General features: G+C 47.2%; 1 protein-coding gene and 1 long non-coding RNA gene across 9 annotated transcripts in view; one reads left to right on the forward strand and one right to left on the reverse strand.

Annotated features, from left to right (window-relative positions):
* PITPNB (phosphatidylinositol transfer protein beta) overlaps window positions 1–12,236 on the reverse strand; it is a 78,805-nt gene extending 66,569 nt beyond the window's left edge. For all 4 annotated transcript variants that reach the window (XM_043529450.1, XM_037878500.2, XM_037878502.2 and 1 more), the window contains exons 1-3: window positions 12,111–12,236; window positions 3,291–3,321; window positions 2,143–2,288 (exon numbers count right to left, since the gene is read on the reverse strand). In XM_043529450.1, the coding sequence (XP_043385385.1) occupies window positions 2,143–2,288; window positions 3,291–3,321; window positions 12,111–12,130 (197 nt within the window). In that variant the 5' untranslated portion in view covers window positions 12,131–12,236. The remainder of the gene's footprint in view (window positions 1–2,142; window positions 2,289–3,290; window positions 3,322–12,110) is intronic.
* A 1,522-nt stretch (window positions 12,237–13,758) lies between these two features.
* Window positions 13,759–18,511, forward strand: part of LOC119563792 — an 87,204-nt gene continuing 82,451 nt past the window's right edge. For 4 of the 5 annotated variants that reach the window (XR_005222403.1, XR_005222400.1, XR_005222401.2 and 1 more), the window contains exons 1-2: window positions 13,759–13,965; window positions 14,730–14,841. This is a non-coding gene — a long non-coding RNA (uncharacterized LOC119563792). Of the gene's footprint in view, window positions 14,604–14,729; window positions 14,842–18,511 lie in introns of all 5 variants that reach the window. The other variant, XR_005222404.2, reaches the window with a different exon arrangement.

Consider the following 18,511-nt stretch of genomic DNA (forward strand, 5'->3'; position numbering starts at 1 on the left):
CTGTCAACAAGTATGTCAACAATACAGACAACAGCAAAAAAGATTCCCCCAGTTAACAACCCAGTCCCAGCTGGGAGTGCTCGAGGGGGCTGTGTTGGGCCCGCAGAGATCAGCCGCCAGGCACCGCCCCAGACACCAGCACCTCCCTCCCCACAGAGCCCAGCAGCAGGGCAGCCCCCAGGCACCAGCACACCCAGAGCCTTTACTCCCCGCAGTTTCTTTACTGTCCCACAGGGGGATGTGTTGTGATACAGCCCTGCCCTCCCTCACCCTTTGCCAAAGCTGGTTGGTTCTCCCAGGCTCTCTCCCATCCTGGGACAATGGGGATCAAGCAGAGCGTGCAGCCTCCAGCCCTCCCAGGCTGGGCGATCTGCTCACTTTGAGCTGGGCTCCGCAGAGTCCAGCGGCCCCTACTGACAGCCAGAAATTCTGCAGGGTAAACAGGGAATTCCGCTAAATTCTGCATTGCACTGCGGCGCAGAATTCCCCAGGAATAATATATTCTGAGAGAACCAGATCAAAAAGTGAAACGTTACTGAGTTCCAGATCTCTTTTAAACAAGGTAATACCTATTCTTAGAACATGAGAGCTCAGTGAACTAACTGGAAAGCTGTAAGAAACCCCACATTAAAAGCAGTCTATAAACAAGTCATACTCTAATGACCCAAGTTAAGACTTCTTATTTAATACACATCTCTAAATCACTTAGTTCCGAAATACTATTGTGACAGGGGCTCTAGAAATATGACAGGCCAGCTGGGAGCCTCATGTTCATAATTTTTTGCAGGAACAAAAGAAGAGCAGTTTAAACAATTACAAGAGAGCTGAAAATTCTGATTTCTTGTAAAACGGTAAACTAGATATAGTAAGCCATGCAAAACAACACCGGTGACTAGCATGCTGAGTAGTCCAACAGAGAATAAGGGAGGAGGGCTTCACTCCTCAAACTTTGGTGAGCAAACTCCGCACAAGTCAATTTCTACTAGCTACACCAGAAAACTGCAGCAACACACTTAACTACCAGTATCTTAATTTTAAACTGAAGTAGAACAAGTACAGCTTCCTGACGAAATGAAGCCCTGGCACATCTCCATTACCAATTTGTACTGCATACACCTACCAAATTAAACACTAACACAAAACATGGGATTAGTTGAATCCCATATCCACTTTAGGTAAGGAAAATGAAAGACAACCAAGGAGGAATTTCTTAGGTCAGAAAGTTATATTCCTAACTTTGAAGACTTTGACATTACCAATCACAGAAAACTAGAAGGAGGTTCTGTTCAACAATCCATTTCTTGTTAGTCAATTTTTTCTAGGTCTTAACTACAATCTTCTGTTCTATATCATTTAAGCCCTCAAAGAAAACCGTAATAGATAAGAACTGTACTCTTTGGTCCACTGGACAGTCTGTTTACAGTATTGACAAGATCAAAATAGATCAGGGGTCCCAGAAGCTGTAGCAAGATTCCAGCAACAACTTTAATAGGCAAATATTAATGAACATTTCCCATTCAAGAGTAGAAGTGGAAGACAATTGTAGCCAAGATATTAAACCACTTTTTTATACTAGACACATCACACTGGTGCACGTGTGTCAAAAGAGTAAGCAAGAAAATGACCTCAGAGGAACTCCTCCTCCATAACTGTAAAGAGAACAAAACATAGCTCACTGGCAGCAAATATGGCCCAATTTCAGGAACAGTCCAGGGACCTGTAGCCTGGCTGAGGTAGTGCTCACATCGCACAGGGAACGGCATCAAGTCAAGTCTTGTCAAAAATATATGTTCGTGGCGATATCCTGCTGCCATGGAATTTCTTCACTAACCAAAGCACAGGCCGAAGTATCACAAGCTTTGGGAAAACTCATGTATTTAACATCAGCAATTTGATGAGCTGTATAAAACAGCAGAAGTCTCCTCTGAATCAAGTGCCTAAAACTTACTTTTTTTTGATGTCCAGACCCATTTTATGGTGTGCTCTTCTTCTTCCCCATTACCCTTCATAAAATTCCAAACTGGCTCTAAATATTTCCTGGACAAGACTGAAGGGTATTGTACTTTTACATAATAAAAATAGCAGCTGGGAAATCATGGGTCAGTAATTCCCCCACAGAAAGAACCCAAATAGATCCCTTACCTCTTTAAGTGATAGATTTTGTGGGTATACTGTCCCTTTTCACTATCCTTTTCATAAGGCTCATTCTTTAAGACTTGAATTCCTTCACCACCTCCTGTTTCATTTTTACTAGCTTCTGCCACAGAGTAAAGTTGCCCAACTTGATACTGAAATTAAGAGATACAAAAAATTTCAACGTTAAAATGGGACAGAGGAAAACTGTTTAGTGTGTCAGAATTTAGATATTTCAATTTGACCAGAGAACTTTGTATGGACATAATTACATGCAAGTAAACTGACACTTTAGTATAAGGAAAGTGCACACTAGAGAATGACAAAATATTGGAAAAATATGTCTAATGGATCATGAAAACAGGCTCTGTGATCTATTTGTTTTGTTCCACATTAATACAACAGCATACAATCTTGGGCCTCACTAGACAGATCAAGAATTTTATTCTTTGTGCTATTAATTTTCCATGATACCCAAGAGAACTATGAAACACTATTTCTGTTCTGGCAAAAGACATGCAAGTATGGCTATTTAAGTGTTTTTAGTTTAGTAAAATTGTGAAATGATTAGTTTTATTTCCAGTGTTGCAGCTTTAACATGCACACAGTTATTCAAGAGGTCACTACACATGTATATAACACAGCTTTCTTTGGAGAAAGCTATTTAGGTGGATGGAACTAGCTACCAGAAGGTAAACGAAAGAGGCTGCATTTCCCCTTAGAACAGGAAGTTTTCTGTTCAACTTGGGGGAGTGAGTTTTACTTAAGTGCATTTCAGTGCCATTTAAATCCTCAGTTTCAGACACTTAAAGAGTGTCCCTATCCCTGTTTTATGTGAGACAGAAATATATTAGCTGGAGTCACACAATGCCTCATCAGCAGGAAGTTTCTGCAGCAATGAAGAGATTTACAGTTTCCTTTTCTTGATCATAAGCACTGGATTGGCTTGGAAGCAGCTAAAGTTTCTTGACCTGTAGTCATTTGTCTGCTTTGAAGTTCACTGAGCTGAGACAAGTTTGTTCTGCCTCACTGATGGGACAGTATCTCACATCTGGTAGACTAGTGGACGCACAGCACCAAACCGACAATTGGATCCAGGCTAATCAGTTTTTAAAAGAAGACCACAAAGCCCAACTAGAAAGGTAGAGAGTACATACCTCTTGCACTGAGCATGGTAAAACCACTCGGCTGAAAGAGAAAAGGAACAAACTGAATGTATAAAATAAGCATCTAAATAGTCAGTCATCTGTTCCACAGATATTCATAAAAATGGCAGAATCAATTATGTTCATTGACCTTTTATAAAATACTAGGCAGACAGTAAAATTACATAAGTAGAAAGTAATCAACCAAGTACAACCCCATGTTAAACACTTGTTATAAGGCAAAACGTTTGAGTGGTTGAAGCAGGGGAGGAGTAAGGAGACCCAAGAACTATATCCAGCTCTGCTATTGACATGAAGTGACACCTCAGGCAAGTCACTTTAGAGAGTCAGCGTTTAAGGCAATGAAGGACGGTCAAATCATTTAGTCTGATCTCCTGTACGTCTCAGGCCACTACCACCACCCAGCACTCATGGACCTCAGTTTCCTCATCTGTAAAACAGGAATGAAGATTTTGTACAGTACCTTGAGATCCTTGAATTATTACTGCTGATGCAAAGTAAGGGCGTGTCTACACTAGCAATTTACAGCGCTGCAACTTTCACGCTGAGGGGTGTGAAAACACACCCCGAGTGCAGCAAGTTTCAGCACTGTAAAGCGCCAGTGTAGACAGTGCACCAGCACTGCACCGGGAGAGTTTTCTCCCAGCACTGCGCCGGGACCACACAGGCACATTAAAGCGCTTTAGCGTTGCCAGTGTAGACTAGCCCTAAGATAATGAATGAGAGTGACCACAAGTCTGAGTGCACTGAATTTCTTTCATTATTGCAACTATGAAGTACTCATTACAAAAAGTAAATACAGATTGCCCTTCACTGAATTTGGGAGAGCAAAGGGTGCGTATGACTGGGCAGGTACTTTACATACAGTGTTGATACATCTAATATAGCAGAGTTAAAAATCACAAATATCAGGAAATGTTAATATTTCAACAGCAACAATTAAGCTTCTGTAATACAGTATTTACTAATTCGGTTTTACACTAAAAGCACATGTGCAATAAGGCCAACTTAATATTGCTGTAAAAACCTTAAAATCACAATTATCGAGAATGTAGAAATTCCATAAGAATTGTCCAACTTAATATTGCATTAAGAAATTTGCATTTTTTTAAAAAGGTTTGTTTTTCCCAAGAAAAGGGGATTGGAGAATTTTCTGTATTTAAACACTAAACTAACAAAGTGTATATGGAAAGACGACAGGGATTAATGCCCCATTTTTGTTGCTCCTAATTTTGGCCACACTGTCAAACTGGGTTAATAAAACTACATCACATCAGTTGCCGCTGGGAAGAGCTGCATCTCTGCAACAGAATGGCATAATTTTCTTGTAAGTAAAAGCTTGTATTTGTAGAATGCAGGAACGGTTGCACACCCATCAAAGACTGAATTATTATTTTTTGCCACCCACAACTTTTTCTTGCTCCAAATGTTAAGACACTTTTTGGGCTGAGGAGTTTTCAATTAGACACTTGCAAACTTTTTTAAAGACAAAATGCCCCAGCTACAGCTTCTGTGCCTGCATAAGCCTCCAGTAAGGCATAATTTTGCAGTGATGCCACAAGGGAGGGGTGGGGGGGCCTGAGATTCACACCATGCATGCTTAGAAATGGTTTATAATTACTTATAAAAATTATTTCTCCTTTGCCTCAACCCTACAACAAGCTAGGATTTTAATCCCCAAGGACTACCCATATATAGTTTTACTTTTTATACTTCAGCTGTATAAGGATCTTGGAAGTTCTCCTTCCCACAGAGAATATTTTATCCTATCCCATAACTGAAAGCACTTTGCTTGAGCTTTCCAAAAATTCACCTTGAAGCAGAAACCAAGAACAGAAGATTTCAGCCCTAAAAGTGAATAATTTGGAAAGCTATATGAATGAAACAGGGTGAGTAATAGAAACCAGTTTCAGAGTAGCAGCCATGTTAGTCTGTATTCGCAAAAAGAAAAGGAGTACTTGAAAACTTATGCTCAAATAAATTGGTTAGTCTCTAAAGGTGCCACAAGTACTCCTTTTCTTTTTTAGAAAACAGTTTGTGTCCTAAAAAATAATAATTCACCCACCCTAATTCATTTAAGCAATAGTGACTCATTCTCCAGCCTATAACAGGGCAAAACATAAAATGAGGTTCAATTTGGGAAAATACAGCTAATAAATACCTGAGGGGGAAATAATCTGAAATACAGATAGTCGGTGGGAAGGAGAAACTTGGGAAGCAGTAGCTGCAAGCAGAGAGCACACCAGGCGAGAGTGTGCAAAGGGAGAGACCAGCAAAAAAGGCCAATGAAGTTTTGGGGCATGCGTAAAACAATCGCATCACCCTTATCTTGTAGCAAGGAGGAAATTGTCTCTCCTACTAGAGCTGTGGCATGCACAAACAGCTAGGATGCTCTATGCATCCAATTCTGGGCACCTGACTGCTGAAATTACTGGTACTTGTTCAGTTCTCTCATAGGTATACAATACACAGCTCTTTATAAATTCTGGGACTGTTCAGAGCTAAGAATTTTGGCCAAGAACACTGCCTCCACAACCCAATCTGTGCCTGAGGAGTGACTGTTTCTATCAGACATAGACCTTGCTACAATTATTCATGCCTTTGACACCCTGAGCTCAGATTATTGCAGCATGCTACACATGATGACAGACCTTGGGATGATTTGGAAGCTAAAGTTAGTGGCAAATGTGGCTGTTTACTTGCTAAATGGGGTTTCCTGCAGGGAGCACATTATACAGCTGATCAGTCCATCTGCTGACTCCCAGGTGGAGTTCAAAGTGCTGCTTTGACCTATAAAGTGCAAAGTGGTTAATAAAAATTAATTATTATGGCTAGTTAAGTGACAGCCCATCTCCCTGTGCATACTGCTGTGGTTGCAAGCAACAGAAATGCTCAAACTGGAGCCACTTTGGTCTAAATCGGAGGTGGTGCTCCTTACTCCAGAATGCACTCCTGGCCATTCCTCAGATTCGTTACTTTTCTGGACACTCTCCCAGGGCTCATCTTGTCCCCTAAGCATATAGGGAGATGGGTTGATGGGATTAATTTGGAGATGATGATGAGGTACTGTTTACTGGGTTTTGGAGAGCAATTATTTGGAGAGTCTTGGCTGGCATCTTGTGTTTACTTGTATTTTAATGCTGTATATTTTTAACTCTTTGTTCCACATCTCAAGCACTGCAAAGATGCTTAAAATCAAAAACTGGAACAAATTCTGATAAAAGCAGCATAAAGAGGTTGAAATAATTTCTTATGCCAAAAGAGTAAAAGTTAAGTATGTAATACTTTGTATAGTATAACAATGATGCAGTTGTGAAATTTAATCCAAGGGCTTTGGAACACAGTTTGTGCCAAATACAAAATGCAAATAAAGTTGTATTATATTGTACTGCACTGAATGGATATAAACACCAGAAGAAACAAATTATTTGGAGAGGTCAAAGAGGGCATAAGTAGGTGCAATTATATACAGCTAAGCAACAGAAAAATTTCAGTACATTACTTGGAAAAACACTCTCCTAATGGAAATGGTGAGAGCCCCATAATTGAACCCTTCAAAACGACACTACAAAAACCATTAGAAAACAACACAGGGAACAAGCCTGCACTGGTCAAGGGAGGCAGAGAAATGAAACTGGTCTTTTCAAGCAGTGACATCTGTAAGTCATTGTGCCAACAATGCAGCCTAAAGTCTATGGACTCTTTCCCAACTGCTGTTGTAAGAGGGAGGTTTCTTTAGCTGACTGATTACTCATAACCCGTCAGAAGAAAACTGTTAGATGAGTCCATCCGTATCCATCTCTCTCTCAAACAAGTGGGCCATCTAAACAGCAGAGTCTCAGTGCAGTGATGCTCTACACAGTCTGCAATGTTCATTTCTACTGGGATGCAATTCTCCCCTCTCATGGAGGCTGAGGACAAATGAGAGTGGATAGAACAAAGTAAAGCACAGGATGACAGTGTATATTAACCACAAATCAACAAGATCATCAGTATCTGTGCTATAAAGACAAGAGCTGAAGCATTATTCTGTACATTATGACTGTTGGTGGTGGTCCACATTTGACACTCCAGCACTAACTCATTCGCTTGGCAGAGGAATTTGCTAAATATTGCTTAAGTTGTCACAGCATTAAGTCCTAAAGTTAACACTGGGGCTCCAAACATCACAAACCTGGCCAGAAGTTCAGGTTATGTACAAGGAAGAAGTACGTTCCTTTAACAAGTCACCATAGTTGACTTGGAAATGCAACATAAGGGAAGATTTATTCTGGACACAGTGGGAATTTCTTCAACAAAACAAAATTCAGTGCAATGCCCAGCAGAGGAAGAGACATTTCAAGATAATGGGAATGAGGCAATTACATTTGCTACTAGATATTTTAGACATGGCCTCCAAACATCAACTTTGACATTACTTTGGACAGGTGAAAAGAGCTAATTTTAAAACTCAGAACCATCATTATAAGCCAGCTGTCCACTGCCAATTCCACCCCTCAAGTTTGAGCAAAACCAACACTTTAAGGCATTGCTGTATGAAAGAGCTCTAGGAGAAGCTGAGCACTCAGAGACATTGTCAGATATACGAAAACTGCTTAATCTAAGAAAGTGCAAAAGTTTGAGTCGGTCTTCGCAATTGACAACTGTTATTTCATCCCAATCTGTTATTGCGGTTTCTAGTGCTTCTAGCATTTCGTTTATCTAACAGGTAAACAATGCATAACACACCACAAGTTGTAATTCCATACTTAAAACTGTTCTAGTATCTGCACTTGCATATTTATAGTACAATCTCAACAATTACACTTTGCTCCGTAAACAACAAAATAGAATAGATAAATCTGGCATATTTGTTAAAACCTGTTGCCAACACACTGCAAGGGATACCAAGGGAACATTCTTTCCTTTAGAGAAGAAACCTACAGTTGGTTCTCCTGCTACAAAAAATGAAAAAGGAGTAAAGAACATGGGAAGTACAATCATCATCATTGTCTGTTTGGCAATTATTAGGCCAGGTTCACAGGGTAATTTTAAAACTCAGTTATTCAAGTTGCAGTGGGGGAGCTTTAGGTTGGATATTAGGAAAAACTTTTTCACCAAGAGGGTGGTGAAACACTGGAATGTGTTACCTAGGGAGGTGGTAGAATCTCCTTCCTTAGAAGTTTTTAAGGTCAGGCTTGACAAAGCCCTGGCTGGGATGATTTAATTGGGGATTGGTCCTGCTTTGAGCAGGGGGTTGGACTAGATGACCTCCTGAGGTCCCTTCCAACCCTGATATTCTATGATTCTATGTCTAACATAAATACAGTTCAGAGCTAACCAATAGTTCAGATTTATGGATTCAAAGGCCAAAAGGGTCATTATAATCATCTAGTGTGACCTGTAAATAAGTCACAGAATTTCCTGAAAATAATTTCTAGAGCATCTTTTTTAGAAAAATATCAAACTTTGACTTAAAAATAGTCAGTGACGGAGAATCCACCATGACCCTGGGTAAACTGTTCAAGTGGTTAATTACCCTGTCAAAAATGTACACCTTATTTCCAGTCTGAATTTGTCTAGCATCAACTTCCAGCCACTGGACCATGTCAGAGCTTTCTCTGCTAGATTGAAGAGTCCATTATTAAATATTTGTTCCTCATGTAGACACTCCTAGATTGTAATCAAGTCACACCCTAACCTCTGTTTCTTAAGCTAAATAGATAGACTCACAGAGCTCAATCACTACAAGGCAGGTTTTCTAATCCTTTAATCACACTCCTGACTCTTCTCTGAACCTGTTCCAATTTATCAATTCCCTTCTTGAATTCTGGGCACCAAAACCGAACTACAGTATTCCAGCTGCACTAGAGCAGTGCTAAATACAGCAGTAAAATAACCTCTCTATGCCTACTAGAGGATTCCCTTGTTTATGCACCCTAGAACTGCATTAGGTAGCTCTTTTTGCCACAGAATCACATTGGGAGCTGACATTCAGGTGATTATCTACCACACCACTCAATTTTTTCTCAGAGTCACTATTTCCCAGGACACAGTCCCCATCCTATAACTATGGCCTACATTTTTGTTCTTAGATTTACACATTTCTATTTAGCCATATTAAAACATATAGTTTGTGCCCCATTTACCAAGCAATCCCAGATCTCTCTGAATCAGTGACCTGTCCCTTTTCCTTATTTATCACTCTCCAAATTTGTGTCAATTTGCACACTTCTAGCATACAACTAATCCCTGCAGGACCTCAATGGAAATACACCTGCTTGATGATTATTCCTGTTTACAGATTTTAAGACCTAGCAGTTAGCCAGTTTTTAATACACTTAATGTATACCATGATCATTGTATCCCATTCATCCTTTTAATCAACAAGTCATGTAGTACCAAGTAAAATGCCTTATAGAAATCTAAGTATGTCAACACTATTATAGTCATTAACAACCTGCAATCTCATGAAGACAGATCTTGAGTTAGTTTGACAAGATCTATTTTCCATAAACTCATGCTGATTTGCATTAATGACATTATCCTCCTTTAATTCTTTATTAATGGAGTGCAACATCAGCTGCTCCAATATCTTGCCTACAATCAATGGCAGGCTCACAGGCCTGTAATTACTCAGTTCATTCCATTCACCCTTTTTAAAAATTGCCACAACATTAGCTTTCTTCCAGTTGTATGGATCTTCCCCAGTGCTCCAGGACTTACTGAAACTCATTCACTTTTGCCCTCTCTGGAATCAGGCTCAGTACTCATCCCTCCAAGACAGTCCAGGCTCAGAATCTCCTCTTTACTCTTCCCTTCCCCCAAGAGGGTTCAGGGGAAACCCAGATCACAGTTAAGGCGCATCTCATCTGCCTTGGGCGGCGGAAACCCATGGCTGCCGGAGTATTATTTATTACTAATTAAGAACAAACAGGGCACTCAGTCCCATATTAGACACGATTTGACCATTTGTGGGCAGGTCAGTTAGTCGAAGCTGTTACAGACTGGGTTAGCCCCGGGGGCAGAGGGGAGGCAGGCAGCTAATCGGTGACCAGGGGCAGTATCGCTCAAGGGCATGAAGCAGGCAAGAGCCAGGCACAATAGCCAGTGGAGATGCAGGGCAAGATGGAAACATGGTACAGAGAGGGGAAAAGGGAGGAGGATTCACCACCTGTCTGCAGGCGTGAGGGAGAAGCCCCCTGAGGCAGGTGCTGCAGGACCCCACAGGGCGATAGACAGGCCCTATGGGGGCCCGTTCGGAGAGGGGCCGGGCCGGGGGCGGCGGAGAAGAGCCCGCGACGGGGTCTGGGGGGGGGGGGGGCGGCGGCCAGCCCGGGCGGCGGCGGGGGGTGAGGAGAGAAGAGGAACCCGGGACTGCGGGGGCGGGGGGGGGGGGGCGGGCGGCGGCGGCGGAGAGGAGCCCGCGACGGGGTCTGGGGGGGGGGGGGGGCGGCGGCCAGCCCGGGCGGCGGCGGGGGGTGAGGAGAGGAACCCGGGACTGCGGAGGCGGGCGGCGGCGGCGGAGAGGAGCCCGCGACGGGGTCTGGGGGGGGGCGGCGGCCAGCCCGGGAGGGGGCGGGAGGAGCCCGGGACTGGGCGGGGGAAGGCGGGCGGCGGCGGAGAGGAGGCCGGGACGGGGTCCGGGGAGGGGAAGAGAAGAGGAGACGGGCGGCGGCGAGGAGTTTAGGACGGGAGCGGGGGGGAGAGGAGCCCGGGACGGGGTCGGGGGGTGAGGAGAGGAGAGGAACCCGGGACTGCGGGGGGGGGCGGGGGGGCGGGCGGCGGCGGCGGAGAGGAGCCCGCGACGGGGTCTTGGGGGGGGGGGGGGGGCGGCGGCCAGCCCGGGCGGCGGCGGGGGGTGAGGAGAGGAACCCGGGACTGCGGAGGCGGGCGGCGGCGGCGGAGAGGAGCCCGCGACGGGGTCTGGGGGGGGGGCGGCGGCCAGCCCGGGAGGGGGCGGGAGGAGCCCGGGACTGGGCGGGGGAAGGCGGGCGGCGGCGGAGAGGAGGCCGGGACGGGGTCCGGGGAGGGGAAGAGAAGAGGAGACGGGCGGCGGCGAGGAGTTTAGGACGGGAGCGGGGGGGAGAGGAGCCCGGGACGGGGTCGGGGGGTGAGGAGAGGAGAGGAACCCGGGACTGCGGGGGGGGGGGGGGGGCGGGCGGCGGCGGAGGAGAGGAGCCCGGGACGGGGCGGGAGGAGCCCGGGACTGGGGGGGGGGGGGGCGGCGGCGGGGAGCCCAGGATGGGGTCGCGGGGGGGGGGGGGGGGCGGCGGCGGGGAGCCCAGGATGGGGTCGCGGGGGGGGGGGGGGGGAGAAGAGGAGCCCGGCACTGCGGGGGGCGGGCCGGCGGAGAAGAGGAGCCCGGGACGGGGTCGGGGGGGCGAAGAGGAGCCCGGCACTGCGGGGGGGGCGGCGGCGAGGAGCCCGGGACGGGGTTGCGGGGGGGGGGGGGAAGAAGAGGAGCCCGGCACTGCGGGGGGGCGGGCGGCGGAGAAGAGGAGCCCGGGACGGGGTCGGGGGGGCGAAGAGGAGCCCGGCACTGCGGGGGGGCGGCGGCGAGGAGCCCGGGACGGGGTTGCGGGGGGGGGGGGGAGAAGAGGAGCCCGGCACTGCGGGGGGGCGGGCGGCGGAGAAGAGGAGCCCGGGACGGGGTCGGGGGGGCGAAGAGGAGCCCGGCACTGCGGGGCGGCGGCGGAGAGGAGCCCGGGACGGAGGGAGGAGCCCGGCCGGAGCCCAGAGGCAAAGAGGCGCGGGGGGGCAGGGCGCGGGGGCCCCTCCCCTCGGAGACGAGCGATGTGCGGCGCGGTCGATCCCCGGCCCCCGACTCACAATTCCTTGATGAGCACCATCTTCCCGCACGCAGAGCCACAGTGCGCAGGTGCGACCGGCACCGCTTACCCAGACTTCAGCGCGCTGTTTCCGGGATCGGAACCCCGCCCCCGCGCAGCCGCTCGCCCAATCCCCGAAGCGCCAGCCGGCTCGCGCCAGCCTCCTCCCAAACTAGCCAATGATCGATGCCAGCAGCATCGCAGGTTACCGCCCCTAATCGAGTCCAATTAGGAACCCCGAGCTCCTTGCTCGACCAATCCCTGCGGCACCGCTCCTCGAGAGACTCGCCTAGTTCCTCGCCAGCCAATCACCGCGGCCAGGACCCTCCAGGTCCCCTGCGGCCCCGCCCTCGAGAGACTCGCCTCGTTCCTCGCCAGCCAATCACCGCGGCCAGGACCCTCCCGGTCCCCTGCGGCCCCGCCCTCGAGAGCCTCGAGGCCGCCCAGGGGCCACACCCGGCCTAGTCGGGCGCCTCCGCCGATGGCGCTGCCTGGTGGGGCCGCCTTGGGTACTGCTGGCAGGGCCCGAGGAGTCCCCGGTACCGCCCTCGTAGGGCCCCTGGCCTGGGCCGAGCCACGCCCCATAGAAGCGCCGACCTGGATAACGTCCCTCATAGAGCGCCCCTCCCCCACCCTACAGCGTTCCCCTCCCGCACCTCGATAACATCGCTCATAGAGCGCCCCTCCCCCACCCTACAGCGTTCCCCTCCCCCACCTGGATAACGTCCCTCATAGAGCGCCCCTCCCCCACCCTACAGCGTTCCCCTCCCGCACCTCGATAACATCGCTCATAGAGCGCCCCTCCCCCACCCTAAAGCGTTCCCCTCCCCCACCTGGATAACGTCCCTCATAGAGCGCCCCTCCCCCACCCTACAGCGTTCCCCTCCCGCACCTCGATAACATCGCTCATAGAGCGCCCCTCCCCCACCCTAAAGCGTTCCCCTCCCCCACCTGGATAATGTCCCTCATAGAGTGCCCCCCCCACCCTACAGCATTCCCCCCCCACTTGGATAACGTCCCTCATAGAGTGCCCCTCCCCCACCCTAAAGCGTTCCCCTCCCCCACCTGGATAACGTCCCTCATAGAGCGCCCCTCCCCCACCTGGATAATGTCCCTCATAGAGTGCCCCCCCCACCCTACAGCATTCCCCCCCCACTTGGATAACGTCCCTCATAGAGCGCCCCTCCCCCACCTGGATAACATCCCTCATAGAGCCCCCCACGCCACACCCTATAGCGTTCCCCTCCTCCACCTCGATAACATCCCTCATAGATTGCCCCTCCCCCACCTCGATAACATCCCTCATAGAGCGCCCCCATACCACATCCTATAGAGTTCCCCTCCCCCACCTCGATAACATCCCTTATAGAACCCCCTGTGCCACATCCTATAGAGTTTCCCTCCCCCACCTTGATAAAATCCCTTATAGAGCTCCCCTCCCCCACCTTGATAACATCCCTTATAGAGCCCTCCCCACTTGGGTAGCATCCCTTAGCGAGCCCCCACCCCCAAAAACACAGATCACACCCTATAGAGCAGAGGTTCTCAAACTGGGGGTTGGGACCCCCCAGGGGGTCACAAGGTTATTACATAGGAGGTCATGAGCTGTCAGCCTCCACCCCAAGCCCCGCTTTGCTTCCAGCATTTATAATGGTGTTCAATATGTAAAAAAGTGTTTTTAATTTATATGGGGGGGTTACATACGGAGGCTTGCTGTGTGAAAGTGGTCATCAGTACAAAAGTTTGAGAACCACTGCTTGTAGAGTTCCTCAAACTGGTGTCACACAATTTAGGGCCCCACAACAGTGTCGTCCTCTATAGGTAGGCTTGGAAGGCATAGATTTTAATCAGTAAATGTAAGTAAACGTTGATTTCTTCATACACACGCACACAAACTGCTGAAAAAATATTTCCATTGATAACAAAAATTTATAGACAAGGCAAAGCAAGAAAAATATTGTTTGAGAGCTGAAGTTTGATTTACGGATATTTGTATGTTTTGACATGTAATGTTGACAATTTGTGGTTTTTATTGTTATGAAGCTTTAACTTTCAGAATCTCAGCAGGTACTGTCATTAATCATGTTCTGACGCACACACACATCCATTATCTCCTGCAATTTTGAAAATTTCAATTGATAAAAATAAAAAAATGCTTTCAAATAAGTATTATGATTGTCTGGCTCAATTCCAAAAATAAATAAATTGAATTCTGCCAAGCCCATCCATACGTCAGTTTCTCAACTAAGTGTTACACCCTAAACCAAACCTCTCACTCCCCATTAAGTGTATGGCTCCCGCAGTGCAAGTATCACAGCCAATAGGAATCTCCATCCCACAGCTGGGTGCTAGACTCTGCATCGCCTATGGGCATGCACGTGTGTGCACGTAGAGGATTATATTGAGAGTCTTGTGATATGTGGTGGTGTCCTAAAGCTCCAGCTCCTGGAGTAATGAGATTATGAGAGACTCTTTTTCAGTTCAAAGAAAAAGAGTAAGTTTCTATCTCTGGTGGTTGCAGATAAAAGCTTGAAAATATGAACCAAGTGACTCTGGAGGCTCAGGAACTAGAAGGCAAATAAAAATAATCCAACATTTTTTTTAATCTTATCATTTTTAGGTCCCAAAAAGTCATGAGATTTGTGTGACTCATGAGTTTTGAATGTTTGGAGCTGGCCGTACTGCTGATGCAACAAGTTATATATCCTCCTGTCTAGAGCTTTTCGAAAAAGGTAAGTTGATTTTGCAGACAATTTCTTCATTTTGTTTGAAATTTTAGGTACAGTAATTGTTTTGGATTTACAAGAAATTTTCTAAACAAATTTTTAAAAAAATGGTTTTCACTGTGTGTACCCTCCCTCTTTTACTCTCTTCTAGTGGAAAAAAGGAGGCATACTTTTTGCTAAAGTGAAAGAATATGATTTCCCATTTTGATGGGATGTACATACCCGACATGGGGCCCAAAAGGGTTAAAGGACAGTACTGGTTCCAGGTAGCCATGCCCCTCCAGACCTGCAGAGCATTCTACAACTGGACAGGAAGCTTAAAAGGCAGGAACCCTGCTCAGTCTTGGGAGGCTGGGTAGAAGACAGACTTATCTTGAGAGCTCCTGGACAAGGGTGTTGAAGAAGCCTCCCTGTGGGGAGTAGGACTGCATACTGAGCCCAGTTGGGGCTAAAGCTTCTTTTCCTTTTGTTATCATATGTTACACTTGAAGTCATGGAGGAGACATAGATAGTAGGAAGTGACCCAGGGTGGATAACTCCAAGGGTACTCCAGGCCTGACCCTGTTGACTCTCATAGAACCCTAGGTTGGAGCCTGGTGGAATGGGAGGGCCCGGGTTCCCCTACCAACTGCCCCTTCAGCAAGCAAGGCATAAGCTCCTCTGCTAAGAAGAGGGCAAGGACATTGCAACTCAAGGTGAAGCTAAATGCATCCTCAGGTGAGGAACTGGTCAGAAAGGCCTTCCTGCTGAGAGGTATATGGGCCATGAGACTACCTGGCCTAGTAATGAGACTTTAGCTCTATTACACCTATTAAATGTTAAAAAAAATCAAAATTTTTATTTGAAAGTTTTATTTGAGAAATTAAAAAAATAAATGAAAACAAATTTTTATTCAATCAAAAACCTTGTTCTGTTGAAAAGATTTTCAAAAGAAAAAATTAAACTGGTGTGTTCCTCCCCTGAATCTCACATCCTGCAGGCTCACTCTGTAATCCCCAACCAAGTACTAAATGCTGTAGAGTTCCCCCACCCCAGCAACCCCACTCTGTAGGGCCTTCTACGCTCATTACCTGGGGATAGCACCTTTGTAGGGGCTCATACCCATCCCCTTCACCCTAGCAGTATGCTCACACAACATACTACATTAGACCTCATTTCCTCAGTGCCACACCCTATACATTCTATCATCCTAAGATGCAAGTGCTATGCACCATACACACTTTTCCCTATTTGTGGTACATATTATATGAATCCTCCATGCTGGGCTGCAAGATGGCCACATGGTATATAGGCCCCTACACAAACCCCAGAGTGTGAGAATCATACAATGGAGGCACTGGACCAGCTTCTCTCCATTCACTGGGTTTTGGAACCCATGACCCTTGACTAGCGAGTGCTGCTTAGTTGATGGTGAATCCCTCCATCATAACAAAAGGTCAAGTACAGTTCCACTGTCCTTGATTCACATAATCAGGATAACAACAGTTTATTCCTGCCCCAATAACAGAGAAACTGGGGCTCCTACAGCAGCCAAAGTGACCATCTAGGAAGGGTGGGTGTGCCTATGCAAATGAGATCAGCCCTGAAGTTCTTTTCCACAACCCACCATGACTCGCCACGAGCTGTCAGGGTAGAGCTCATCCTGACTCTGCTTACATCTACACTGGTTTCTGGGCACATGGATTACATACTATAAAGTTTTTTTCTGTGTCTCATCTGGATGAATGAATAAGACATGGTAGGGTTTTTCTCTGTTTGCGTTCAGAGACAGGCAATGTAGGGAGTGGGGGATATTCAGAGTTTCTCAGGCCAGAAAACAATACTGTGATCATCTAGTCTCATCTCCTGTATAACACAGGCCATAGAATTTCCCCAAAATACTTCCTAAAGCAGATCTTTTAGAAAAACATCCAATCTTGATTTAAAAATTGTCAGCGATGGAGACTCTATCACAACACTTGGTAAATTGTTCCAATGGTTAATTACTCTCACTGTTAAGAATTTATGCCTTATTTCCAGTCTGAATTTGTCTAGCTTCAACTTTCAGCCATTGGATCATGTTAGACCTTTCTCTGCTGGACTGACAAGCCCATTACTAAATATTTGTTCCCCATGTAGATACTTATAGACTAATCAAGTCACCCCTTAACTTTCTGTTTGTTAAGCTAAATAGATAGACTCAAAGAGCTCATTCACTAAAGGCATGTTTTCTAATCCTTTTATCATTCTTGTGGCTCTTCTTTGTATTCTCTGGTTTAAGAACATCCTTCTTGAATTGTGGGCACCAGAACCGGACACAGTATTTCAGCAGTGGTTTCATCAGAGCCAAATACAGAGGTAAAATAACCTCTCCACTCCTATTCAAGATTCCCCTATTTATGCACACATGCATTGCATTAACTCTTTGGTGCATAAACATCATCACACTGGGAATTCCTGTTCAGCTGATTATCCACCACCACCCCTAAATCTTTTTCAGAGTCATTGCTTCCCAGCATAGAGTCCTTGTCCTGTAAGTATGGCCTAAATCTTTGTTTTTAGACATTAACATTTAGCTGTATCAAAACACATATTGTATGCCTGTGCTCAGTTTACCAAGTGTGCAAGATTGCTCTGAATCAGTAACCTGTCCTCTTCATTCTTCACCGCTCTCCCAATTTTTGTGTCATCTGAAAACTAGATTTACTCTTCTGAAAGAGAAGAGGCCTTGGCTGCATTACTCATACCATCCACAAAAGGGCAAATGGCATTAATCGGGCTCTACAACTTCTTCTTCTTCCTCATTTCCCAGCTAGTTGGTGTTGAGTTGCCAGATCAGTGCAGGTACCTTGATTGGGGCAAGGGGTTGGAGTGCGGGGGGGTGGGCTCTGGGAGGAAGTTTGGGTGCTGGGTGCGGGCTCTGGGCTGGGGCAGGGGGTTGGGAGAGGGTGAAGGGTGTGGGCTCTGGGAGGAAGTTTGGGTGCGGGGTGCAGACTTTGGGCTGGGGCAGGGGGTTGGGATGCGGGAGGGGAGCAGAGCAGCAGCTCCTAGGTGGGGGAGGCCAAGGGGTCTCCGTGTGCCGCTGCCTGCAGGTGCCACTCCTGCAGCTACCATTGGCCGTAGTTTCTGGCCAATGGGAGCTGTGGAGTCGGCGCTTGGGGCGGAGGCAGCATGTAGCGACCTCCCCCACCCATCCACGGGCCACAGGGACAGGCTGTCCGCTTCTGGGAGTGGTTTGGGGGAAGGGAAGCAGAGCAGGCAGGGAGCCACCTTAGCGCTTGGGGGGCAGCAGGCCTCCATGCGCTGCCACCTCCCCCACTCCACCAGGGGAGCTCAGAGATGTGCTAGCAGCTAGCCACTTCCAGGAGCGGCATGGGGCCACCAGCCACAGGTTACAGGCAGCCTGCCTTCCTGAGCCCTCCTGCACCGCCAGCAGGTTGTCAGATATTTCTCCTGCATTTTGGGGGCCCTCCTGTCGTCGGGGGTGTGCCACTTCATGGTTTGTTTCACGGTAAATCCGCTCCTGCTTGGGCTTTCTCCTGATGACATCATTCCACATGTGGTCAAGCAAAATCACCCTTCTTATTGCTCTCAAACATCTAATTTCAATGGTTTAAAGTCTTCTTAAGTGCCTCTCTTTGGTTTGTTGTGACAATTAGGCCTATAAATTTATTCGAATAGTGAGCTCAACTGTAAA

This window comes from Chelonia mydas, chromosome 15 (assembly GCF_015237465.2).
Source record: "Chelonia mydas isolate rCheMyd1 chromosome 15, rCheMyd1.pri.v2, whole genome shotgun sequence".
In the NCBI taxonomy this organism is placed as follows: Eukaryota; Metazoa; Chordata; order Testudines; family Cheloniidae; genus Chelonia; species Chelonia mydas.